The sequence below is a fragment of the Melanotaenia boesemani genome, chromosome 1 (genome assembly GCF_017639745.1).
Source record: "Melanotaenia boesemani isolate fMelBoe1 chromosome 1, fMelBoe1.pri, whole genome shotgun sequence".
Classification (NCBI taxonomy): Eukaryota; Metazoa; Chordata; class Actinopteri; order Atheriniformes; family Melanotaeniidae; genus Melanotaenia; species Melanotaenia boesemani.
This window is the reverse complement of record NC_055682.1, coordinates 17,202,936-17,229,093: the sequence shown is the minus strand read 5'-3', so window position 1 is coordinate 17,229,093 and position 26,158 is coordinate 17,202,936. Positions and strand designations below refer to the sequence as shown.

General features: G+C 36.3%; 3 protein-coding genes across 4 annotated transcripts in view; 2 read left to right on the top strand and 1 right to left on the bottom strand.

The window, feature by feature from the left end:
* Window positions 1-7,032, top strand: part of LOC121643644 (ephrin type-A receptor 6-like) — a 73,150-nt gene extending 66,118 nt beyond the window's left edge. The window contains exons 13-20 of the mRNA XM_041991176.1: window positions 2,403-2,528; window positions 3,262-3,447; window positions 4,098-4,159; window positions 4,240-4,449; window positions 4,539-4,688; window positions 4,871-5,064; window positions 5,378-5,527; window positions 6,694-7,032. Of these exons, the coding sequence (XP_041847110.1) occupies window positions 2,403-2,528; window positions 3,262-3,447; window positions 4,098-4,159; window positions 4,240-4,449; window positions 4,539-4,688; window positions 4,871-5,064; window positions 5,378-5,527; window positions 6,694-6,808 (1,193 nt within the window). The 3' untranslated portion in view covers window positions 6,809-7,032. The remainder of the gene's footprint in view (window positions 1-2,402; window positions 2,529-3,261; window positions 3,448-4,097; window positions 4,160-4,239; window positions 4,450-4,538; window positions 4,689-4,870; window positions 5,065-5,377; window positions 5,528-6,693) is intronic.
* A 2,364-nt stretch (window positions 7,033-9,396) lies between these two features.
* On the bottom strand, window positions 9,397-19,669 carry LOC121642253 (testis-expressed protein 47-like). The gene is made up of 9 exons (XM_041988867.1): window positions 19,515-19,669; window positions 17,365-17,437; window positions 14,953-15,056; window positions 14,808-14,863; window positions 12,266-12,341; window positions 11,912-12,037; window positions 11,641-11,788; window positions 11,487-11,546; window positions 9,397-10,124 (listed from the first exon to the last, which is right to left on the bottom strand). Exons 1-8 carry the CDS (start codon window positions 19,623-19,625, stop codon window positions 11,509-11,511), a joined length of 732 nt encoding a protein of 243 aa, XP_041844801.1. The 5' UTR covers window positions 19,626-19,669; the 3' UTR covers window positions 9,397-10,124; window positions 11,487-11,508.
* Window positions 19,670-20,633: 964 nt separating this feature from the next.
* arl6 (ADP-ribosylation factor-like 6) lies at window positions 20,634-25,745 on the top strand. Of its 2 annotated transcripts, XM_041994620.1 has the most exons (9): window positions 20,634-20,825; window positions 21,629-21,663; window positions 21,825-21,976; window positions 22,205-22,266; window positions 22,427-22,495; window positions 22,579-22,673; window positions 22,934-23,063; window positions 23,438-23,493; window positions 24,552-25,745. In XM_041994620.1, exons 3-9 carry the CDS (start codon window positions 21,857-21,859, stop codon window positions 24,575-24,577), a joined length of 558 nt encoding a protein of 185 aa, XP_041850554.1. In that variant the 5' UTR covers window positions 20,634-20,825; window positions 21,629-21,663; window positions 21,825-21,856; the 3' UTR covers window positions 24,578-25,745. The 2 variants fall into 2 exon arrangements, with proteins under 2 accessions (XP_041850554.1, XP_041850562.1); XM_041994628.1 differs by lacking the exon at window positions 21,629-21,663 and having other exon boundaries at window positions 20,634-20,824.
* Window positions 25,746-26,158: the final 413 nt, after the last annotated feature.

The following is a 26,158-nucleotide window of genomic DNA, read 5'->3' as shown; positions in this document are numbered from 1 at the left end:
CACCGACACAGCTATAAAGTACAGTTAGTCCCCAGCTTATCTGCTGCAGGTGTACCACAAGCTCTTTCTAGTTATCATTTGTGCCAGTCATCATGCACAGTACTCACTACAACAGCGTGCCTGGTCAGACACGAGGACGCTGAAGTCTTTCTGCCTGCAGTATCTTTCTAGGCTGTTTCGGAGCATTTTCTCTCTTTTTTTTCTTTACATTGTTTTCTATCTCCTGACAAATAACAGAAAACTTGAACTCTAATAAAAGTGAAACTCTACTCTTATTTTGGACTCACACATCTGAGCCAAGAATCAACTTCCTTTGTACAGTCTCAATAAAAATGAACAGTTTCATGCTTCAGGGCAAGTGACTTTATTTGTAGCTGAATAATGTTTGAATAACAGTCTTACATAGAACTGAGAAGTGTATAAAATACTGCTTTGAAATGTATCAGGAACCAAGCATTTGACTTTTTTTTCTTTTTTATCTAAATACAATTTGCATCGGAAATCTCTTTAAACTGTAAAAAGAAGAGTCAAATTTACAGTTAAAAAGCTAAAAGATATTTTATAAAACAGATAAGATGACTCATGCAGTACATAAAACAAAACAAAATGTATTTAGTATGTAAAACACAAACAAAGTAATCTAAGTCTTATATCTACATGCATGGATGTGCTTGGAATATTCAGAGGGACACATTAAAAGACAAACCTAATAAAAACACAAAATGCAAATCCTCAGGGACCAATGCAGTTAGCAAGTCTATATTAATAATCCAATTATGACAGTCTTCATGAAGCTAAAACTGATGGCTGTATGCAGCTTTTGTATTTAGGTATGCAGAGATGCAAAGTTTGTCACCAAGAACGAGGGTCCTGCAAAATGCATGTTTAAGTTCTGTGAAAATTGGAATAAATTAGTGAATAGTGATAAAAATAACCGTCTTTGGTCATATAAAAAAAAGGCTAAAGGGAATATAGGTTTGTGTGCAATAAAATGTTTTGCAGAGTAAGGATCCAGAGCAGTTGGCTCTCTTGAGTAAATGTAAAATTTGATTTGTGCCTGAATGTAAGATTGGAGGTGTTTGACCAGTTAGTCACACCTGTTATGCTTTAGGCATGTGAGGTTTGGACATTTGAGAGTTATGCCAGTCTACTAAAATGCATTTTTTCTTCAAGAATTTTTCATAGTTTTAAATGACAACTTGTAATAATACAGTTTGCAGAGAGATGGGAAAATATCCTTAATGTATTGCTATTAAAAAGAGAATGATTGGTTACTATTCCAGACTCCTGATAGGCTGGAAAGATACCATTGGTACATATTGTAATAATTACTGTGTTGGGTTGCATATCATGTTTCATTTAAATTCAAGAGTATAAAGTTAATGAAAAAAATAAACTATTTATTAAAGTATTGTGTTTTTAATCCATATATGTTCAGGTTAGTTCTTTTATTCCATCCTTAAACCACAAAGGTTTTTAGTTAATAGGGGAGGTGCTTTTAAGAGAATTTGTAAAGACTCTTGGTGTATTATTTGTTCTCAATGTGGTCAAGGGTGAAATAATATGACAATGATTTAAATAGGATAGGAAATAAGACTACTCTCCGTTTTGGAGATATATGAAAGGACCTGCCAGATAGCAGTTAGCTGAACAGATAGTTTGTGGGATGGGTGGATTTTAATGATCATTTTATTGTAGATTTCGATGGCACTGGAACTGCCTCGATAGGTTGTAAATGCAAAGGCAGGTGGTGCTATTTTGGTAATGTACTCAACTAAGCAAGGCTTTACGTCTCAGACATAACAGTTACTGAACCACACAGAGATGCACCTAATCAGAATATTTTCTGTGGCCCCCCAAGTAGAATTCAGGGGAGTCTTTGTATAGCCTCATGTAGTTACTCACAAATGAGCAACTCACTTTGAGACCAAGTTAACTTTAAACGCTCACAGATCTTTAACACTTGGATTCACCTGATTACATTTTCCGGTAAATAAGATCATGTTATTGCAGAAGGTTCATAATTTGTAGGTAAGATGAATCAGTTTTTGATTTGCATTTCTATATGAGGTCATTGCATAATTTAAAATACCATTTAGCAAATGAGATAATTGTTTTTGTGGCTTACAGCATGAGCAAACCATGTGTGCAATTCCATGTTGGGTGACTTCCTGAGCACATGCTGCAGGTATAATTAAAGTAGAGAAATACAAATCTACCAGAAAAAAATCTTAAAACTCTATTTATTGTTCATTTGAGTTGTGCAGAAATGGCAAGAATATACTGTCTTTGATATACCCAAATACTGACATAATCCAGCTAATGAGGATTGTCATAGTTTCTTGTTAGACTCAATTCATTATGTAAAATATCATACTTACTGTACACATTTTGTCTTCCAGTACCATTCTCTGGGATAAAGACTTATGTGGACCCGGACACATATGAAGACCCCACTCAGGCTGTGGAGGAATTTGCCAAAGAGATAGACCCCTCATACATATGCATCGACAGGGTGATTGGTCTTGGTAAGAGCATTATTAATACTAGTCTGTAAATTCTAATCATGTCATTTGATAGGTTATTTGGCACATGACATTATCTAACCTGGATAATACTCCCTTGGCTGGCATTGAGATATAATTTGTAAAATTGTTCCAGCCAGCAATGGCTGACAGGCACTTGTGTTCGAGACATGATCTCATTTTATATTGAGAAAACATTAAAAACACAGCTGAACCCATCAGGTCCTGATTTTATATTTTTATTGCTGCTCTTAGCATCTGACTTTAAAGAATTTTATGATATCATAGAGAAGCTAAGTTGGAGTTGCAGGCTATTAACAACAAAGCTAGATCATTGAGTCGAACAGACTGTCTGTGCTTTTAAGCCTCCGAGTGTTTATGATGGACCTGGTTATTAATTCTGCTTGTGTGACATGGCCTCCATCTAGTGGAGGCAGCATGCATTACATATCTTCAACATGGTAGATAAAAAAAATGCACTCTCTTATGTTATCTATATCAATTTTTAACAAACAAATTCTCCCAAATCCAGTTTTTATTTTACCTAAACATTTCATTGGAATATTAAAGTTAGTTTCTTAGCTTGCTAAAACCACATCCCTTTTCCTCTGAACAAAAAACTTTAGAAAAATTTCATCAATAGCAGTAGTAATAGAAGAACCATTTATAGCACTGAAATGTTCCAGGGCACTTAAAGCATTCACATTCATTCATTATTTATGATGTCTTATTGCAGGTGAATTTGGAGAAGTGTGTAGTGGTTCCTTGCGTATACCTGGAAGGAAGGATGTGAATGTGGCAATAAAGACACTTAAAGGTGGCTACATGGAACAACAGAAACGAGAGTTTTTGCGTGAGGCCTCGATAATAGGACAGTTCAACAACTCCAACATCATCAGGCTGGAAGGAGTAGTCACCAAGAGTAAGTACTTTATACATCTGCCTACTCAATACATTTGTCTTTCTTCAGTAAGATGCAAAAACACAACAGTATTGGACATAGAACAACAACTTAACCAAAATCATGACAAAAAAAGAGAGATCTCCTAATATCTCAAAAACATGTGCAAGGACATTTCACATAATAAAACTAATGGGAAAAAATTGTAATAATAAAAATCCCAACATTTTGCAGAACACAAAGCTAAAAACATTTAATCAAACAAATCAACAATATATTTCATTGGAAAATTCGACTGTTATTGTGTTTTGTGAACTACAATTGCTTTTACTTTTGATAATTTGAATTTTGTCATCGTGTTTTCCTAATATGGTTGTTTTGGTTTTAATGTTTTCCCTTTTCTCATTTTTTGTCAACAGAATCAGTTTAAAAGAAAGTACAAAATATAAATTATAAATAAATATAAGCTTGGATAAATCTGTTATTGTACATCTGCTATTGTGAAATTGAGAAGGTGAAATTAAATTGTTTACAATAATGGGGAATAAGGAATATACAAGTTTATACTTTTGCTTCCTCCTTTTCAGACATGTAAGGAGAATGAAATGTAAAATTTCCAACAGTATTTGTACATTTCTCTAAATAAAGTGCCTATTTTACCGTTTTCTCAGGCAGACCAGTAATGATTGTGGTAGAGTACATGGAAAATGGAACACTGGACACTTTCCTCCGGGTAAGAATACATGTTTACGCATATACACTCTTTTCCCAAAATCCAACTGTCTCCGTAACATTGTTTTCTGTCCTTTCCAGACACGTGATGGTCAGTTCACAGTGCTCCAGCTCGTTGGCATGCTGCGTGGCATTGCAGTCGGCATGACCTATCTTTCAGACATGGGTTACATTCACAGAGACCTGGCCGCTCGCAACATATTAGTAGATGAAAACTTGGTGTGTAAGATATCAGATTTCAGCATGTCTCGAGTCCTTGAGGACGACTCTGAAGCAGCCTACACAGCTACAGTGAGTTTGCATCTGGAAGCTGCAACAGGATTTTTCAGTTAAACAATGTATGAGCATCTCAAACTTATTCTGTTACTGCTTTGTGTCAGGGAGGAAAGATACCAATTCGCTGGACAGCACCTGAGGCTATTGCTTATGGAAAGTTTTCGTCAGCTAGTGATGTGTGGAGCTATGGCATTGTCATGTGGGAAGTGATGTCATATGGCGAGAGGCCCTACTGGGAAATGTCCAATCAAGATGTAAGCTGCCAATCACATTATAATATATATATATATATATATATATATATATATATATATATATATATATATATATGCCAATTTTGTGTATTGTCTTTCATAAGGAGAAAAAAAATATAAAAACTGGATCAAAATTTACTCTGTTTGAAATTCAGAATTATGTTTGCTGATGTTCATCTCAGGTCATTTTATCAATTGAAGAAGGCTACCGTCTGCCGGCACCAATTGGTTGTCCTGTGACCCTGCACCAGCTGATGCTGCACTGCTGGCAGAAAGAGTCTAGCCAGCGCCCACGCTTTAATGATGTGCTTTCCTTCCTTGATAAACTCATAATCAGTCCCAGTAGTCTGCTGACTCAGGTCAATGATGCTCTAAGGTAAGTGTCAGACCAGGACTTTTTTGTCTAACCGAGACCACAAACATTTTAAAAAGATGTGGACTCTTGAGTTCTTTCGTAATCAGTAACACATAACGGACAACATGACAACTTACAACTCTGCAAGTGAAAGCAAGTTGATTTAAATCCCACATGTCACACAGTAGACCAAGACCAAATATTTAAAAAGCTGTTTGAGGTATGGTTTAAAAAGTATGTAACACTGGACACAATTAAAAGATACGTATTTACTTCTCAACTCAACAGCATGCCAACATGTTCGTCTGTATTAGTTAACCCTCTGTCTTCTCAGTTTCTCTGACTCCCCAGAGGAAATGCCTGACTACCCTCTTTTCATCTCTATCGGTGACTGGCTTGATTCCATCAAAATGAGCCAATATAAGAGCAACTTCCTTGCAGCAGGATACACAACATTGGATTCTATTTCAACCATGAGTACAGAGTAAGTGGAGTCAAATTACAGTATACAGAGTGCTGCTGCAGAATATAAAAGCACACTAAAAGGAAAATTAGTAGCATCAAAAGAAAAGACAAATCTGATATAATACAAATAATTCCTGCACTGTACGTTTTGTTTGGATAATGTATAGTTGTTTTTATTTGTTCTGCCTCTGGGGATGTTATCTATGCTTTCCTTGTTACTTTACTGCCAGTTTGCACAACAACCAAATTCCCAGCAAATACAGCATACAAGGGTTAAAACTGATTGTTTTTGGAAATAATATATTTTCATTTTGACTTGCCATAAGCATGTTTGAGAGTGAGAAAGGGATGCCTCTTTTTTTAACACCACTGACCCAAAATTTTCTAGTTATTCCTTGCTAAAAGATTTAAGTTGTCAGGCTTTCACTTGATCAACTACTAAAGTTTCTCTTTTATCTAACAACCAGTTAGATAAAAGAGATAAAAGATAAAAGTGAGATAAATGGCCAGACAGTGGAATTTGCTATCTTATCCATGCTGAAATAAGCAAGGATTTTCTTAACAAACTGGGTTGTCTTGGTAGCAGCATGTTTCACCTAAACCTCCAAAATGTGCAAATTACCCATGTCATGTGCATTAGACCATCACAGATACTAGTTTTTGAACTGTGTACTGATAACAGCCTGGACCTTACCTCTCCAATTTACCCTGGAGGATACAGCGTCAGATTTCCAGAGAGAATTTTAAAATGTGATCCATCAAGCCTGGTCTGTATGTTTGTGTGGTGGTTAACACTATTTCCTCCCCTCAAAGCAAGAAACATCCTGGTTCAACTCTTGTCTGGGAGCTTTCTGTGCAGAGTTTGAATGATTAATGTTGTCTTGCACCATTTTTAATTCAAAGTAAATATTTTAATGTTTTGTAAATGACTTTATTCTGTTTTTACTTACATTTTACACACCATCCCAACTCTTTTATTATAAACTAGGCTTAACTCTTGCAGGCTAATAAACTATTGTGAGCAGTATTCAGTCTTACTGTAACAAATGTGGTTAATACTTATGTCATCCGTTTTCCCTGTTAGCTCTTGATAGATTGAATGGCCTTTATTGCATGTTTCTTTTAATTAGCAGCTTTGTCTGCTGTTCTTATTAAAAACTCACTCAAACCCTCACCTCTTTCCAGCGACATCAAACGCATTGGGGTGTGTTTGATTGGCCACCAGAGGAGAATCATAAGCAGCATACAGTCTCTTCGCCTGCAGCTTCATCACATCCAGCAGAGTGGCTTTCAAGTGTGAGACCATTGCACAAAGTCAGACTGTGTTTCCACTCTTAAGTGGAGCTCTTTGGCATCATCATCCAACAAACTGCACAAACACCAGACTGTTAGGTGTTGCCAGTACCACATGCTGCTCATGTAAGAACGGTCAGCTGCTAGACCACATGCTGTCTAGTTAACACGCATTCATCATCTTATGGATCATCTTATGGACAGCTTCCACAACGAGCCACCTCTTTCGACATTGGCCAAATGCAGTCTCTTTATTATCTCAGCAAGTACTAGCATTCACTTGAATTTAGGACTTTTTTTCTCTAGTGTCTATTCAAGTGTTCACCGATACCTCTTTGTCTTTCCAAGTGACAATCCAATGACTTTTATGGACTTTGATGGGTCTCAAGCCTGTTACCTCATGACATAGGAAGATAAGGAAGAAAAATATCTTGTGATGATGTATGGGACACTATATGGTTTTAACTATTCCAGTTGGTTTATGAAACAAGTCACGTAAAAATAAAGATTGACAGAATGGTAAATACAATTGTGTTTTTTGAACCGAAGACCACTGAATGTCAAAAGATTTTATAGAAATGTATGTTCTCTCCTCATGATAATGCAGTATGTCTTGTACAAAAAGTCTTGTGGAAGTTGTATGTTTTATTCAGTAAGTTTGTTCCTTAATAAACAACTCTATTTTAATACTTAGTTTTTTCAGATTTGAACCCATCAGATCTTAACACTGTTTTTTTCCTCATGATAGACTGTTACTTGGCCATGCATGCCAATGAACATGTGCACGCACACACACACACACACACACACACACACACACACACACACACACACACACAAACAGACACAGAGGTATCTATGGATGCCTACTCTCTCCAAAAGCACATAACAGTGTCCTCTAATGGTTTCTTAGGAGACTGACAAGTTTTCTGGTCTGGATGTTATGTTATTTTAAAGTTATGAATGAAAGCTATACAGCCTTAGCCACCCAAAGGTAACATATATTTTTTATATTTTTTATGTGGGATGCTGATTTAATTCAAAAATGCAAACTAACGTTATATTCTGGTGTAACCCTTACAAATGTTTTCAATTATTTTCATCTAACTAAAGATATAACTAAGTTATACAATAGTCCTCTGCATTGCTTTATAACAGAATGTAAGTGTGAAGTATTAAGAATTTGAATGTGTCCCTCACTAGATGCTGCATTCAGTTTACAGGTTATAATTTCCCCTCAACATCGTCTAAATACTGGCGTACAGGGGACTGTCTTTACAGCTGCTTCAATGTGCCAACCCAAGCCAACCTTCCTCCAGCAAGGGGCACTGTTGCTAACTCCTCAGTAAGAAAAGTAGCTATTGGCTGTCCTAAAAGTCACTAGAAATCACTAAATGACATCATTGTCTAATTAGTATAATCAGCCTAGTACATATATATGTAATAGATGCTGCCGTAGAGAGCGATGTCGTGGGAAAGGCAAAAACTGATGGAAAAGACAACCTAAAAATTTTTAGAAGAGCAAAAAATAATGAAATAAAATAATTCTGTCAACATTTTCTTTATTTTTTAGTTCCGTTTTTTAAGTGTAGTTGGTTTTTTAATTAGGAGTCTGGAACATCACAACACTTTTAACTTTTTAAACATTTTGTCCACACTCTTCATTAATAGACATTACTATCTGACAGTAAGCCATCGTGGGATCATCCAGCAGCAGCTTTGTACCTTTCCTTTTTTAGCTTGGTCATGACACAGAGCTGAACGTCGTCTGCTCTGAATGCAGCTGGGAATTGTTGCTCCTGCTGCATAAAGACCAAGCCTTGTCTAAGTGCTTTTGGATGGGGGAGGGGTCTGCGCAGCACCCACTCCTCATTATGAAGAGTAAACTACATTCATTCACATCACTCTCCAAAAGTCTCCAATAATACCAGGAAAAGTTTCTAGATTTGTCGCTAGTCGTTTTTTTGAAAAAAAGTTGCTAGAGGGGTCTGAAAACTCGCTAAATATTCCAAAAAGTCGCTAAGTTGGCAACACTGATGACCAGCAGGTTTTGCTTTAAGAGACCAAATAAATGAAAAAGATTCAGCAGTACAAACAGAAGACGGATGTCCGGCTTTGTTGTGGTGCTTTTCGTGGGTGTAAACCGGCCCTAAGTGTGCGAGTGCAAGATGAGGTTCCAGATCATGTTTACATGGACAGTATTCACCTTGTGTTTGAAGAAAATTTCACTCTGAAGCCTGGTCTCAAACCTTTGCAGTTTAATTTCCCAAAACTCTATTAGTGTCAACGAGAGGCCAAAACTTAACAAAACCTTTCTATTTGACTGTCATAACATTGTGCTAAGAAGTCCACTCCTGGGAAGACTGGCAGCTGTCTTGTGAATAATCTTTCTCTCTGTACAATGATGGGCTTGTAATAGCTTGGAAACCCTTCTCACATCCACTGGAAGCCACAATTGATCATTGCTGATGTCTTTCCTCCTTGGCGTTGTGTTAACAAAAAGTTGCAGAGCTGCAAAATGACAAAACTTCACAAGCAGTACTAGGTTAATTTCCTAAGTCTTTTGAAATAGATAGGGGTATGCATAGTTATGCATAGTTGCACTTAATGAATCAATTAAAGCAAGCTCATTTCTCTTTCTGTGTGCCCCCCGTTCCAACAATGATTATCTAACACACTGACAAAACTGGAAATGTAACTTTTATTTTAAAATATTTTGCCAGCCTTTGAGACCTAAAGCCATTTTGAAATAAGTCAACAGACTAGATACATGTCTTATTTACAGTTTTGTACTTTGTACTCAGTGTTCATCAAAAAGCTTTATGATTTGGGTATTTATAGTTTTCAACCTATGGGAAATATCAGACAAAAAATGGCCCCACTGGTGCTAAAATGTTTATTGTAAAACCATCCATTACTGTTTTGAAATTCAGTCAGAATGGGAATTAGTAAAGCTGTGGTCCAGAAATTAAATCTATTCATTTGTGTTCTTGAACAAGATTTTTATTTTTTTATTTATTTTAATTTTGTTTTGTGAACTTAGACATGAAACAAGGGGGAAGTAGTCAGGGGGAATTGATGAGTAAATTGAGTCTGTCTCCCATCAGGTTAGTACTGTAGTTTCAGAACTTCATTTTATTTTACAATTTGTTGTTTTCACTTCTCGTTTACTTCCCTTTCTACTTGTTTAAATTCAGGTGTAAAGAACAACTTAGTTAGGACTGACAAATCATCACTGCTTGCCTTGAAATGGACCATTTCATATCGTCCACGCATGTTAAAAACCTCCATTTTCAAGCCTGGGGTGATGACTCCAGCCCTATCTGCAAACAACAGAAAAGGTGGGGTAATAATATAGAAACCTCCCAAAGATATACATCAATTTTCACATTTTATTTATGTTACCATCACCATTATATGAAAAAAAATGTAAGAAGTTCTACAGCTGAAGAACTGAATGCATGACCTGAATAAATCTGACCTAAATCTTAAAGAACTCCAATGAAAGTCACATGTTCAACCTCAGGAAGCAGCAATAGGGAAAGGCAAGGTTAATTTGCACATTCATAGAACCCAAAATAATAAACGATGCAGAGAAAAAGAGTTCTGTCTCTGGTAAATGTGTTATTTTACCCTGTAATGTTGTATGTACGGTATTATATCTGATACATACAGTTTCTGATACCTTTTTCATTATTTTATTGTTCAAACATGGCTCAAAACCCTGTTTTATACAATCTTATACTTGTCTTCTGCCCCCTAGTGGATGCCTTTTGCACTACATTAATTGTGAAATATCACATGGTAATAAGTGGTACCTATACAAAAGTTTATTTAATTTTCTTTTTTTTTTTTTTTTTTAAATTTGTTAAAGGGCTGAATACTTCAGATTTTAAAAAAATGTAGATTTTAAAAACAAATTAACTTTCAAGTGTATAAGTTCAAGAATATAAGTAAATGAGTTTGATTGTTCCTGTTACTGCTTGAACTGGGCACTGATCTCACTCCAATTAGTCTCCATGATAACTGCTGTGACCTGGCACTGATTCAATAAAGACGTGTTATGGCAGAAAGTCTTAAAAGTCACTACACATGAAAACACAGCTGTTCAAGTGAGTTGAGCTTTCAGTGAGACAGATGTTGCTTCAGTAAAACAATTCTGCTATATATGGCAACTGAGTAGTTTATATCTAAAGATATCAACAGGCTTTTCTTGTGTTCAGGATGAGAAGTCCCCAAGTAGCGTTATAACTTGTTTAGCTTCATACTGTCAGATGCTGACATTTTGAGACATACAACACAGTGTGGTCTCTCTTCATTACCCACCATTGACCATTACTTGGGCCTCATCATATATATATATATATATATATATATACACACATATATATATATATATATATATATATATATTTGGCAGCTGAAATGTTCTCGATTTAGTTTCATTTGCCTATTGGTACTCTCACAAATTTGTCCATGTTTTGCTAGCAATGCAAAAACTATAAGTTTTATTTAGCCTTGTTGTGCCCCCCCTGAAATAACTCTGGGGCCCCCCTATGGGATCCCACCCCTCAGTTTGGGAACCATAATATAACTTTGGAGATAAACAGTGATGGAAATTAACTGAACTTTTCTTGAGTTTGGTGTCCAGGATATTGGTAAAACTCTCAATACTGACCGCTTACCTTTGACTTTCGGTCTGGAAATTTAAATATCGGGGAATAAGGATCTTGGATCGACTTTACCTGTTAATGAGAATAGCAGCTTTATTGTTTTGCTTCATCATAGAAATCACAGATTCTTTTTTTATTTTCAGGCTGACATGAAGGTGCACCCTACCAATTTCAACGCTGATGTTTAAAGGTAAATTGTAGATCTCCAGGTGTTGCTGTGGGCTCATAAAATCATCTCGACTCATAAGCTTCTCTAAAATATTCTGAGAAATGATCAACTCTGGATTCTCATCTAGCACTTCCTCAGGAAAAGCCTTAAAACACAAATAAAAAGCTTGTGAAAATCTTTCTTAATGTCTCTTTTTAGTAATGTGATTGTTTTATGGTTGTTATGTCAGAAACAGTCTGATAAGATTATCCAAAAATGCTAAACTAACCCCTGTTGCCAGATGTTTTTTCAGTTGTTGTAGTGCTGAAAGGACACTGCAGACTAGAGTTTCTGTGTTCTCTTCCTCATCTCCTTCCACCGCAGCCTTGCTAGCAACCTGATTTGCTTTTAGCACCTGCAATCATACCACCAAACACTCCTCATGAACCAGATAGTAATTAAAATAAACACATGCACAGAAGTGAAAAATTAAAGCAAAAACCTTAATAGATGAGTGGAAAATCCAGCATGTCTGAACCCAACTAAAACTACCTTTCCTAACAAATATACTTAATTTGTCACCCATTTGTATGCACCTCCCATTTGTGATACTTCGAAGACCAAAATAGAAAAAACAGCTAACCTTGTAGTCCCAGTCTTTGAAGAGTCTGCTTTGAAGGTCGTGACCCATGAAGACAATCTTTGCTTCCAGCAATACACTAAAAAGGGATGTGAAAACACATCTTACAGACCACATACACGGGTTTACTGTAGGGAGAAAAGTTGAAGGCTTCAAGCTGCGACTTTAGTCATTGGATTTCAGAATAGGCACCTAATAAAAAGTCAACAAAAAACTATCTAAAGAAAAGTAGTAAAACGACAAACCACTTTGTGCTTTTTTTAAGTTCATATTTCAGCTATTGCAGCCTCCTTTATTTATTTATTTTAAATCAAAATACACCAGATGCTTTCAGGTGGCCGATCTAAAATATTTGACCACAGAGCCATGTTGATGTAATCTGTGCAGAATGTGTTTTAGCATATCTGCCTAAATAAGCAAAGCAAATAAATTAACACTACATTTAAGTAAGACTTCAAAATGTTTGTTGGTTATTCAATAATTCAATAAGAAACTCATGATAACGAACACCTAAATAGAAAAAGTAACTGAAAATAAATTTCTTGGAGTGAAACTACATAAAAAATTATGTTGGAAGCCAGAGCAATAAGAATGATAAATTTATCAACGTAAAAATGCTTAAATAAATAAATAAATAAAATTCTCTCAAAATTCAGAATTTGCTCCAGTTGAAACAAAAACCTTATGAACTCAGACAAACTGACATGTTTGACAAACCAGCTACTGGAACCAACACAAAATACCAGAGTTGCAGTAAAAAGGGATAGTTTGTGGAACAATTCCACAGAGACAGTAAAATAAAAGTTCAACTATGCACACATTCAAACAAATGTTTAAAACCATAAAATTAAGATTATGTAGAAGAACTATGTGTTTTACTAAATTCACATTAAGGTAACTTTGATGTCATTAATATTACTGTCTATTGCATAACTTTGTTCATAGGGATGGGCGGGGTAGGGAAAATGTTTGTGCTTTGTTTGTATGTGTGTGTGTGTACGTGCATGTGTGACTGTGTGTAAAATAGACTATAATGAGGAGGGTGATATTAAATTGCTTTGTTGTATACTTTTTGAAGACTTGATTTATTTTAATATACATAAATTGTTTCTATAATGTAAAGCGCTTTGTGTTGCTTTCAGCATGAAAAGAGCTTTATAAATAAAATTGATTTCATTTGAACTGTATAAAGTCACATGTAAATGAAAAAGTTTGTTTCATCTTCAGTTTTTTTTTACTTTCTATGGATGGTATAAAGAGATAAGTGACAGACTTCTCTCTTCTCTGTTTTTCATACATTAAAAGATCAACTCAAATCAACTTGAGATTTACGTCTGTGGGTGTTCTTTGTGTGTGTGATTATTAACGTGTTTAGTTTTTCTCTGGCTGGAGGAATTCCTGTGGGGGTATGAAGCCAAAATGGGGCTGCCACCACAAGCTTTGGGTTTCTTTACTTTGGAATTGGATTTACATGTAGTTCTGTTTTCAGTGTTGGTTTCTTACAGGTTAGCTTGGACTTTAGTTTAGGGGAGCAGCCCAGATCCTAAAGCCCATTGCGTGGCTGGTTTGTGGTCTGCTCCCATGTAGGGCTGCAACTAATGACTATTCCGATTGTCGATTAGTAACTAACTATTAAAACGACTAGTCGACCAATCGGATTATGTATCTCATAATTATTAAATAGATCTTATATCACTTTCAGCTTTGAAATCTTTCATAAATTTGTTTTGCAAGTTCGACGCGCCTCCTCATGTTCGAGCATTGCAGACGTACTTCCGTGGTACGCAAGGTCAGCTTTACAAACCTTACATGTATTTAATTTATTTTGTACGTTTAACGTGAAGTTATTTCAGACTTTTGACTTCCTCTGCTGCCGTTCTGTTCACTGGTCTGCCGCCATATTTTTCCCCTGGTGGACTTTATTGCACGTGTAACTCTCAGCAGAGATAAGAAAAAAAGATGATGTCTCACTCTGTAGTTATTTTATTTTTTTGTTGGTTTTTTTTTGCGCATGTACATTGTGCAACTCTCAGCAGAGATAGAGAAGAAGACGATATCTCACTCTGAAGTTTTTTTTTTTTTTTTTCCAACTGTCAATAGTCAACTATTTTTATTGTTGACTATTGTCGAGAACGTCGACTAATCGTTGCAGCCCTACTCCCATGTTTTGTTTTATTTGGTCGGTGCTTGCTTCTCCCTTTTTGTTTTTAGTTACATTAAACTCATGTCTGACAGTAACGTAACTAATGTGTCTTGACTTATCTCTTCTTATTTGTTGAAAAAAAATCATCTAAAGCCTAAATAGTAGAGCACTATTAATAGAAACCGATTGGTACCAGTTCAGGAATCCTCTGAATAAAATAAGGTAAAGACAACCATTGAGCTTGAAAATTAGACATCACAATTACAAAACATCACAAGACGCTCTCATGTTTAGTCTTAAAGCAACCATTCAGCAGGCAGACATAAACAGTATTATGTGATGCAGCGTTTCTTAGTATGTGATATATGGTATTAATCTGTTATAAAACAAAGGGCTGATTACCTCTTTGGCTGTTGAGCCATGTCTTTTAAAACAGAATTTAGGGTTTCTCTTGACCCCTGGAAGAAAAACACACAACAAACTTTATGTTTAAGACAATGACATCATAGAATTTAATCACAAGTTTCTGAACTGTAGGAAAACCTACCTCAATAACATGTAACAAGCAGGTTGGATAAATCAACAGCAGGCCCGTTATCGCTTCATATGAGCAAAGTACTTTTGACTTATAGACAAGTTCTTCATAATAATCTGTGAGGAAGCAAACAACATCCGAGTATACAGAGAATATTAGTATGTAGAACATGAAAACCAGTTTCTGTTGTAAACACATGCAGTATTGTGTAAAAGTCATGAGCTGCTTTTCATTTTGTTTATATTCCCATGGAAACTGGAAATATGTGCAGCAATTTATTAAAATGCGCAAACATGAAAGGAAAAACAGTATATAAGGTAAATACAGTTTGTACAATTTTAACAAGATTTAAAGTAAACATTTGGTTTGACCACTTTTATTCTGGACACAGTCCAACCCTTTTGGACAAGCTTTCTAATATTCCTTTAAGCAGTCCTCAGGAAAACCTCTCCAGGCTTCTAGAAGGACTTTCCGAGGCTGGTTAAAACTGGTTCTTTGCTAAGTTGATTGTTATGTGCTGACACTAGCTCATCCCTTCAGTTAGGTGTCTTTTTCTTTATCCGTGGATTAATAGGAATACCTCTGAAAATGGTCAGGTACAAGGGCTGGACTGAAAATGACTGAAAAGCCAGCCAATATATATGATATGTAGTGATGCACGATAACCATTCTTTTAAACCAGAGGTGCCCAAGTTCGGTCCTCGAGATCTACCATCCTACAACTTTTAGATGCAACCCTTCTCCAACACACAATCAAATGTCATCTGCATGTTCTTCAGTTCTGCAGAGGCCTGGTAACGAGCCAGTCATTTGATTCAGCTGTGTTGGAGAAGGGTTGCATCTAAAAGTTGCAGGATGGTAGAACTTGAGGACCGGACTTGGGCACCCCTGGCCTAAGTTAAATAACAACATATAACCTTCCTTTTTTTTGTGCACCCTACTCCCTACATAGTGCCCTATATAGGGGTCGTGCCATTTTGGAGGGGCGTCCGAATGTCCAGAGAGAAAACAGTAGTACACTCAAAATTACCCACAACGCATCTTGAAAAGTAGTGAGCATCGATGGTCACTAGATGGGTCAATACAGACCACAATGCATTGCGGGCAGAAGCTCAATGTGGCACAAGGAGGCGAAAAAACATTTTTTATTGAATAGATATGCAACAAAGAATAAAATACAACAAAAGGAATAAAACTAAAAAATATCAACACACAACTTTGGATTGGATTTGGAATGACATCTTGAGGCATGTTGTGGTTGCCGTGGTGACGGCTGGTAGTCATGTGGTCTGCACCGAGGAAAAAGGAGGCAGCTTTGTGTCCGAATCGCCAAGAGAATAAGCGTACTATGTAGTGTGCTATATAGTGCAGCCCTATGTAGTGAACGAGGGGTTAGGGAGTAGGGTGGACATCCAGACACAGCCTATGTTCTCTGTTGTCAAATGTAAGCACGCTGTGCTGCATGCTGGTAGTGCTGCATTCACAGGGTGATGGAAAATCCTTATTCCCACGTTTGCTAGTCGTACTTCAAGTCTTTTCAAGTTCATGCTTTTATTGCAACATGTCGAAAAATACACTGAATAATGGTTCAAATCAGTAACTCAGTCAGTTTTCTGGTTAGATACCTAATTTAAAAAACTACCAAAACTATGACTGAGTTTTAACGAGTTGTCTTCCAACATGAGGGGTTATTCTTACATTTTTCCAGTCAGAAAGATTTTCTCTTTTTATGTTAACATCACATGAATGCAGCATTCACTGCAGACCCTTCAGGTCTCATTGTATAAGTGGAGCACAAAACTATGCGGAGTGGCTGGAGACTTTTGCTCTTTATGGTAATTCCAGCCATTCCTGGGATTTTTATTGTGTCCTTTCTATTCTGCTATTTTTAGAAGAATTCCTTCAGCAAAGATCAATAAAAAAAGGTGTTACAAGTAAGCCCTGCAGGCTCACTCACACATTCAAACAAGCAGTAAAAAAACTCCAACAAACAAAACAGGTTCAACTACAGAGTTCACATGTTTAAAAATGTGTTCAGATTTAACTATAATTCCTGCTGATAACTGAAATCTACATTATTTTCATCACTGTGAAATGCATCGAAGCATATTATTTTTCAGCTAGCCTACAGGAAAACTGAATTGAATTGGCATCAGCTGATTAGTGTTTAAGTCTTTGTAGCTCTAAGACAGAGGTGCCCAAGTTCGGTCCTCGAGATCTACCATCCTACAACTTTTAGATGCAACCCTTCTCCAACACACAATCAAATGTCATCTGCATGTTCTTCAGTTCTGCAGAGGCCTGGTAACGAGCCAGTCATTTGATTCAGCTGTGTTGGAGAAGGGTTGCATCTAAAAGTTGCAGGATGGTAGAACTTGAGGACCGGACTTGGGCACCCCTGCTCTAAGATAATTGCTAGCTTACCTCCCAGTCGTGTCTTCTCAGCAAGACTGCGGGGGAGCCGGGCAATCACTATTAGCTGCTGTATCACGATATTCTGTGGAGACAAAGGAGAAAAGTCTGAGCTTTGCCATGCCGATAGTCATATTACATCCACAAATGTAGATACATGTTGCATAGTTGAAATAAAAGACTAAGTTTTACTGCCTACATCATGAGTTGTTTTACCTATTTCATAGTACGTTGCTTTTCTTTTCTTACTTTTGCATGATTGCTTGAGAAAAGTCAGTTATGCATTTAAACTAAAAACGTTTTTTCCTTAACGAATCTTTGAATACAAACCTCATTTTCTCCCATCATTTTCCTCCTCTGTAACATCCATTGATGAAATAAACAAGTCCCAGTTTCCTCCTCATTCTTTTCTTCTACTTCCAGTGAATCAAAGTGGTCCATCTTACTTTTTCACGCCTTATCTGAGTTCCTTTCAAGCACTGATCGACTCCAAGCTGTTCGTTGTCAGTTTTGTTTTTTTGGGTTTTTTTTATAAGCTTTTCTCTTAATGGTGTTATAAAACAAAACCTGCTGCACTGTGGTGTGATTCACACAGAAACCAGCCTCATGCAGGGATAGGGTTATGTTTCAGGTAGTGAAAGTGGATAGGAGGAGCTTTGTCTGCTGAGGGCACTGTAGTCAGGTAATAGATAATGCTTTTCTAAAAAGTTGCAGTTACAAACACCAGATCATTCCTCAAGGTTGCATTGATAAGGCTGGTTTCAATGGAAAAAAATTCAATTTATCCTTTGATTAAGCACGCATGCTAGCATGAGTACCATCCGAATATATGTGCACAATTCAGTGTTTAAGTTTCTGCTTTTGTGTGGACCTCATTTAGTTGGTCAGCCAGTGTTGGAAAAGTTCTACATGAACTTTTTAAATTTCAAATTTTAAAATGAATTAATTCAGTTCATAGCTCATAATTCAAATTCTTTAACTAATTTCACAGTTCTAAAACTCATAATTCTTTTTCCCAATATGTCACTGTGAGCTATTACCCTCAGAATACTGGCATTTTCCTATTGTTGCCACCCACTCAGTCCATGCTCGTAGCCAGCTGCAGCTTTCACTCCTACAGTACAAAAAAGGAAACACTTGCTTGAATGGTCTTTTTTAAATAAGGAATTATTAAACTATCTGAGGTAGGAACCAGGCTGAAGTAGGAAATAAAGGATGTACCTCAAAGTGCAATATTTAAAGTGAAAAACATGTAAACATTATTTATCTTTTCAATAAGTCACTTTCAATTTTGCGTGAATGTATTTTTTTCTGACTTTGTCCAAAGAAAAGTTCTAGAACTTGGGTCATAAAAGTGCAATATTCAGCCCAAATAAATAAGTAAAAAAACAAAAAATAAATAAACATGTAAGACCATGTCTTGCATTTGTCAAACTGATGAAAGCTGGGGGTTCTTCTTCCCTCAAAGGCTGCAGGTCTCCGACAATATACTGCAAAAGGTTTTCTAGTTGTGACTGGAGATGAAGACAACGGCGCTGCTGCTACTGTACGCCATTATTTAGTTTTGGGTGGTAAAGGATCTGCTTTAGCACGCCGTTGCCAAGTCTTTAGATTGTTTTTAGTGACATTTAGTTCACATACTTTGGAAGGTTAGCCGAGTTCTTTATTTCAGTCTGCCGTTTCAGGTTTGCTGTTGACATTGTTGATTTCCGGAGTTGCTACTTACACCCGGCAGTGTGTTTTTTAATCATCACAAGAAGTTTACACAAAAAGGGCAAGATTTCTCCCTCCTGGACAGTTACTGACCTTTTCAAAAAATTATTTTAAGTGACCATACGATGATGTTGTAATGATCATTGAGGTAGAGGTGGTGCTGCTGCCTTCATTGGATTTTGCCTCCATGTTTCGCAATTTCATGACGCTTACGCGGTGCGAGTTTGGAGTGGCTGGTGTTGCCAGATTTGGCGTTTTTCATCTATAATTTAAGGCGTGTTTACAATGTGTTTTAGCCGGGAGTTCGCCTGAAAAGCTCTATGGAAATCTGACACCCTCTTCAACAAAGTTAAACTGTGAGAGAACGCCGTTCACAAACACCAGAACGAGCGCGCTCACAATAACGTTCATCAGGCAGTTCAGTTCACGTTCACCCAAAAATTACTTACCTCTTTCATTTGGCCGTTAACCACATCAAACATAGTTACTCTGTCGTCTTTTTCCTCCTCTGAGTCTTGCCAAAAAAACGACAAACGTGTGTTTTTCCCAGAAGCAGTCATGACTAACTAGAGTACCGTTTCTTTTGTTGTTGTTTTTTTTTTGTTTGTTTGTTTGTTTTTTTCTCTTGAAAAATATCTGTTGTCTCTGTGCATCTATTAGTAATTTCGTTGCAATGGCAAAGTTCTATTTTATTTTGAAAAATGCGCTTTATCTGTTACCAGGGCAACCACTGTTGCCAACTCCTCAGTAAGAAAAGTAGCTATACTGGCTGTTTTAAGCTGGAATCAGTCTAGTGGATGCTGCCGTAGAGAGGGATGTCGTGATGATCCTTATGATCCTTACAATATATATATATATATATATATGTATATATATATAGCTCTGAATGTAGCTGGGAGCTGCTGCTGCTGAATGAAGACCATACACCAGGGGTCTTCAACCTGCGGCTCCAGAGCAGCAAGTGGCCCCGTTTTTTCATGGATTAATTACATTGAATTTCCAGAACACTAAAAGTACCAGTAATGTTTTTTATCTATTTTTTGTGTGATTAGGTTGGAAACTATGGATTTTTTAAACATCATTTTATGACAACATATGACAACAAATTTCCTATAAGTAGATATTTATAAAAAAATATATATATAAGTTATCTTTTTTCCAAGGGTCTCGTAACATTTGCGTCTCTAAAAGAGATATTTGTTATTTATTAAGGAAAATGGCTCTTTGGATTGGAAAAGTTGCAGACCCCTGCCATAGACTGTATATAAAAGACTAAGCTTGGTAATGAGGACCAATCCTCATATGAGTGCGCAGCATCCACTCCTTATTGGGAAGAGGAAACTACATTCACGTCAGTCTCCAAAAGTCTCTAAAGTCGAGAAAAAGATTAGATTAGTCGCTAGTAGCTTTTTGAAAAAATAAAAAAAGACGCTAAAGGGGTCTGAAAACTCGCTAAATATGGCGACAAAGTCCCTAAATTGCCAACACTGGCAAGGGGTCTCCTCCGTGCTGTCCCTCGTGATGACCCAATGTAGCGCCAGCCATATAACATAGGTGGCAGACCTGAGTTAGCACAGTGGTCTCCAAGCAACACAGTGTAAATAACCAGCAGGGTTTATTGTTATCATTGTTTGGTTAGGGAGCATGATAGATTATCTGAGAAATGAATGAAACGTAGCTTTAACGCGAGTTAATAAATTAACTAGGTTAAGACGGGATTAAGTGCACCCTCGAAGAAGATCCCATTGCTACATTACAGGTAAATTGCTGCTCTACTTGCAATCGGCGATAGCATACTACAAGCTAACTTTAGCGATATCCGGACAAGCTAACTGTTAGCATTAACTGTTAAGGCATAACTGCAATTATATTTCTTTGTTGTTTAGATTGTCTTGTAAAAATTGCATCAAGTTATAAGTACGTTTACTTTTCTTTAATGTTACCAGTGTCGAGATACAGTGATAAACTGGTGAGTGGCTAAAGGTTTGCTATAACCTGCTAGCAAGAATAACAACAAGAGATTAAATAGCTGTTAGCACGTTTTAAATACGTTGGAATCTGGTAAGGAGTCCACTAACCAAGCTAATTGCTTGCGAGTCGAAACTGCTATTTAGGGTTAGCTGTAGTGAGCTATTGTTCCGTAAGTTAAACCAATAGCAAGCACTAAAATTTCTTCCTGTCCGTTGTCATTTTTGTAATTAACAGTAACCACGACCTTCTTAAGTCATATTGAGTTAACTAACTCTTGTGTATCAGGTTAAATGTTACAGTAAGATGGTAACTAATGTAAACGGAGTTGAAATTTGTCTTTTACCCAAAACAGAACGAAATTCCCTTATACCTGTGGACAGTGTTAATTTATAAAGATTTAGTTCTTCCTTCTAATATTGGTGAAAGTAGTTAAACTTCACAACCTTTAAGCTGAATTGTGTTTAGTTTTCACAGTAGTTTGTTGGGTGAATGAAGGTTTAAATCTACAATCCCTTTCAGTTACTAATCAGGTGCTCATCTTTGATCGAGATATATGATAGTTTTTCATGTTGGAAATGTTCCAAGACAGGTTACATAACCTGGGGTATGGTCACAAACTCTTTTCAGGTAAGTTCCTGGCTGCTTGAAATGACCTTGAATTGTTAAAGTGGGCATGCTGACCTCATGATGTTTTCTGTTAAGTTTTTTTGTTTTTCTTTTGTTGTTGTTGTGTGTTTTTTTTGTTTTTCTAAGTTTTTCTTGTATGTGTATATTTGTTTGTTTTTTAGTTCAGACTTCTCTGATGGTTGCCGGCTAGCCAATGGGGCTGTTTGACAAGTTGGTTGGATGGCTGGGCTTAAAGAAGGAGGTGAATGTGCTGTGTCTCGGTCTGGACAACAGTGGAAAGACCACCATCATCAACAAACTCAAGCCCTCAAATGTAAGTTAATCTGTGTATGGCAGTCTTTCATATACATACATTTTTGCTTTGCACATCTCTTGTCCATTTTGCTTCTTTTGCCATCCTGTAGTTATGCTGTGGCATATACCGCACTGACAGTTTAGTTAACTAAACAAAAATCTGAAATATAATGTTTTATTCAGTGTCTAACCAATGTGAGCTTTAATTTAAATCTGCTATTTAGATTGCATTGCATTTCTCTTTCAGGCCCAGGTGCAGGACATTGTCCCAACAATTGGCTTCAGTATAGAGAAGTTCAAGACATCCAGGTAGCTGCTCATCATAATGTAATTAACATGATGGACATTAAATTTAAGTTTAATGTGCGATCATAACACTAAAGCATTCCCAGACTACCGTTGTTGTCTGCTAAGTCAACATTTAAGGTGAATAAAACTTGTACACAACAATCTTTTTCTTTCCTTTTAGCCTGTCCTTTACAGTCTTCGACATGTCTGGACAAGGCAGATACAGAAACCTTTGGGAACATTACTACAAGTAAGTTCACTGGAGGTGCAACAGCAACTTCTTATTTCCCTTTTGTATTGCTAGTATACATTTAATGCTTGTAATCTTCTTAGGGAAGGCCAGGCTATCATATTTGTCATTGATAGCGCTGACAAACTAAGGATGGTAGTGGCCAAAGAAGAGCTGGACACATTACTAAATCATCCCGGTAAGCTCATGTTTCTCGCATTTCCTGCTGCTTTTGTTGGCTTTCCTGGGCCCATAGAAGTCTAGACTTCAAAGGGAGTAAAAAATGGGTTATATTTTTTATATATACATTTGATTTTTCTATTTAGAAAAAAAGAAACAAACATTGGATTCTGGCATTTTTCCAGACTGGTTTAGTCTCAAAGAATTGTTTTCATTATTTGAAAAGAATATTATTTTAAGATTTATTACACCTACACTTCACTCTCTGTCTCATTGCAGATATTAAACACAGGAGGATCCCAATCCTGTTCTTTGCTAACAAAATGGATGTCAGGGATGCCCTGTCCTCTGTCAAGGTCTCACAGCTGCTCTGTTTGGAGAACATTAAAGACAAACCTTGGCATATCTGGTATAAATATACAGAATGTTATGTTACATAGTGTGCAAGTTTTCTAAAACTATATAAATATACGTTGTGAAGTTATTGATAAAACAAGAAATCTGTGGTGAAATAATGCCATGTGTGTAAGTATGTGCAAAATTGTTCTTCTATGTCTGTGGAAGTACTTAAACTACACATCTTCTTTGGAAGACAAGAATTGTTCCTTCTCAGCAACAAGTGTGTCAGTGTCTATGTTTAGAAGCATGTAGTTAACTAGAAATAGTTAACTAAGTAAGTGTTGCATTTAGGTTTGCTGTTTGGAAACATTTTATTTTTACATAAAATACACAATACACCCAAAGTTACTTGCATATTTACAACGATATGTTGCTGTTTTTCAGTGCAACCGATGCTCTAAAAGGCGAAGGTTTACAGGAAGGGGTCGACTGGTTACAAGGTATGAACATTGATATGAATGAAAGTCAGTGAGTGTTGTGATGAGCTTAGCTTACAGTGCAGTGCTACTTTTTCTGCACTACTTAGACCGTAACCTACTGATGTTGTGTAATGAATGCATTGAGATCTGTATCTATCTCTTCTACAGTCTGTGGTTATACACTTATGTTGTAAGCCACCTGATGCATTTATAGCTAGTGTTATTGTAATAAGCTTCAGTATTTTCACTTCCTACCAGTGAATTTAATGTAATCTTGTATTTCTATGAAATAATGTGCTGATCAGAAACAATGTTCCTGATCCTTTGTGTAATATTGGATGGTTTTCTTAAAGTTTTTAAATCTTAGAAACTCCCAGGGGGAATGTCGTTAATAAAAGTGCATATTTTTTATGGTCATTATCTGAATCAATAGCAAACATCCTCTCATCATTCACAGCATCATTTTCTTTTCTCTTTTTATGTTTAATGCTGTCATTCAAATCCTTCCATAGATCAGATTATACAGTGAGTACTGAATGTTTTGTAGGTGCTCTGTTATTTATTTTGTTACTTATTAGCTGTTGAATTGTGTTCTTGTGACTTAACTAAGTGAGTGGACCACAGTTGTATTCTCAGCAACTTTGTGTTGTATTTAAACCTGAAAACCTTCCCATACCATACATACCATCCCTGTACTTATTCATGTTGGCTTGTGTTGATATCAAATTCATGACTAAATGCTTCTACCTGAGGTTGCTTCTATCCTTTGAATTTGAAATTGTCAAGTTTGAAGATATATGTGATTTTTTTTTCTTATCAAATTATTCTTTTCCTTTTTTATTCTATATTTAAGAAGTCTTATGTTACTGTATTGGCACTAATCAACATCCATAGGAAAGGTTGCTGTAAAAAGTGGGCAGCTCTGTTACAGGATGTGCTGATATTTGTTCTGAATTTCCCCTGCAGCATAATCAATCTTTCCTGCCTTGATACAAATGTTCAGAATGTTGGTTCCCTCATAACTATTGACACTAGCTATATATTTAGCTAAGTAACTGTATTTCCCACATTTTTTTCAGATCAAATCAAAACAATGAGAACATGAGAGCATGAAGAAGGGCCCGCCAGAAGTAGCAGCACCATTCATGGAAGTCTTTAATAACAGACAGGGTGGGTGTTGTCATCATTGGTGCCACTACAGTTGTTTTTAGGATATTTAGATGGTTCTTGGATGAGTTTGGTTCAGTCAAAAAATAATTTCATTCTCTGGTGCAAATGAGAAAAAGCAGAAGGTGTCCACTGATTGCAACAAAAGTAATGCACAACAATTGGCAACTTTATTTAGGAAAAAGCTTACTTTTCCAACTTTTTGAGATTAAACTCAAAAATACATGATCTCATCAATATTTATGTACCAGAGGTTATGAAATGTAGCTGCTCTGAAACTAACTGTTTCTTTGTCTTTGTTGTAAAGAATATTTTGAATGTTAAAAACACACACACACACACACACACACACATATATATATATATATATATATATATATATATATATATATAGGGAAGTGACCCCAAACTTTTGAACGGTAGTGTGTGTGTATATATATATATATACTTCTTTATCCCTTAAACCTTTTCCTCTGATTGACCCAACAATAGAACAGTGGTATAAACATTTTTTTCTTTTTTTTTCACTGATTCATTCAATTATTTTCTATTTAATTAAGCATACAGTATCAGCCAGTATTAGAAGCTTTAATCTGCAGAACAGGTGTCTGGTTCTGCCTGTTTCCAGCCTTCATGTGTCCTCAGTCATTTTGTCATTTATTTTTTCAAACGCCTGTCATGACATCTATGCAGACAATACCAAGTTTGTTTTTACCAACAGAGGCAACATTTCTGATACTTATTTTACTAACGCATGAAATTCAATCTATTATAAGTCTATTGCCTTTTCAAACATGCTTACAAGGCCATCTCTCTGCCACAAGAAAACATAACAGCCACTTTGTCTTTACTGCAGCTAATAAAACATGCAACTCTGCATATGTTTGGGCAGCGTTGTAGCCACAGTGACAATGAAAGACTACAACTTAAATGGTTAGGACAAAGTAGTCTGTGTTGAACATATTCTTACTTGCGTCCAAGTTCATACAAATAGCCTACTAGCTAACTAATAGCTAGCTTACATGTGTAAAGTGATTGTCATAAATGAATGTGAAGTTAGCCTGTAAAGTTTGTTAATAAAAATTAAAACCTCTGTAAAAAGCTCATTTTGAACTGGTGCTTCTTTTTTTGTCTTTATTTTATTATCAAAAGGAAAAAAAAAAAGAAATCATACCATGTTTGTTTCAATTTACTTACAATACACGAGTGAATCAAAGACAAACCAAAAAAAGAGCATCTACTCAGTCTGCACAGAACTTTTAATGCAAGTCTTTGATCCTTTTATTTCATTTCTGACTGAAAGCTAGCAGTAAAAACAGCTTGTTTTGTCTAACAATGTTTGTCAAGCTCCATCACTTCAGCAGGGCTTAACCTTTTCTCCAACACTGTACAGAGGTGCTTACAGTTCTGCTCACTTTCAGGGCTGCGTAGCATGACTCTGAGGAGGAGCATGTACTGAAGTTTATCTGATACATAGGATAGTAAGTGAAAGATAAAACATTTCTTCATTGTGTTTCCA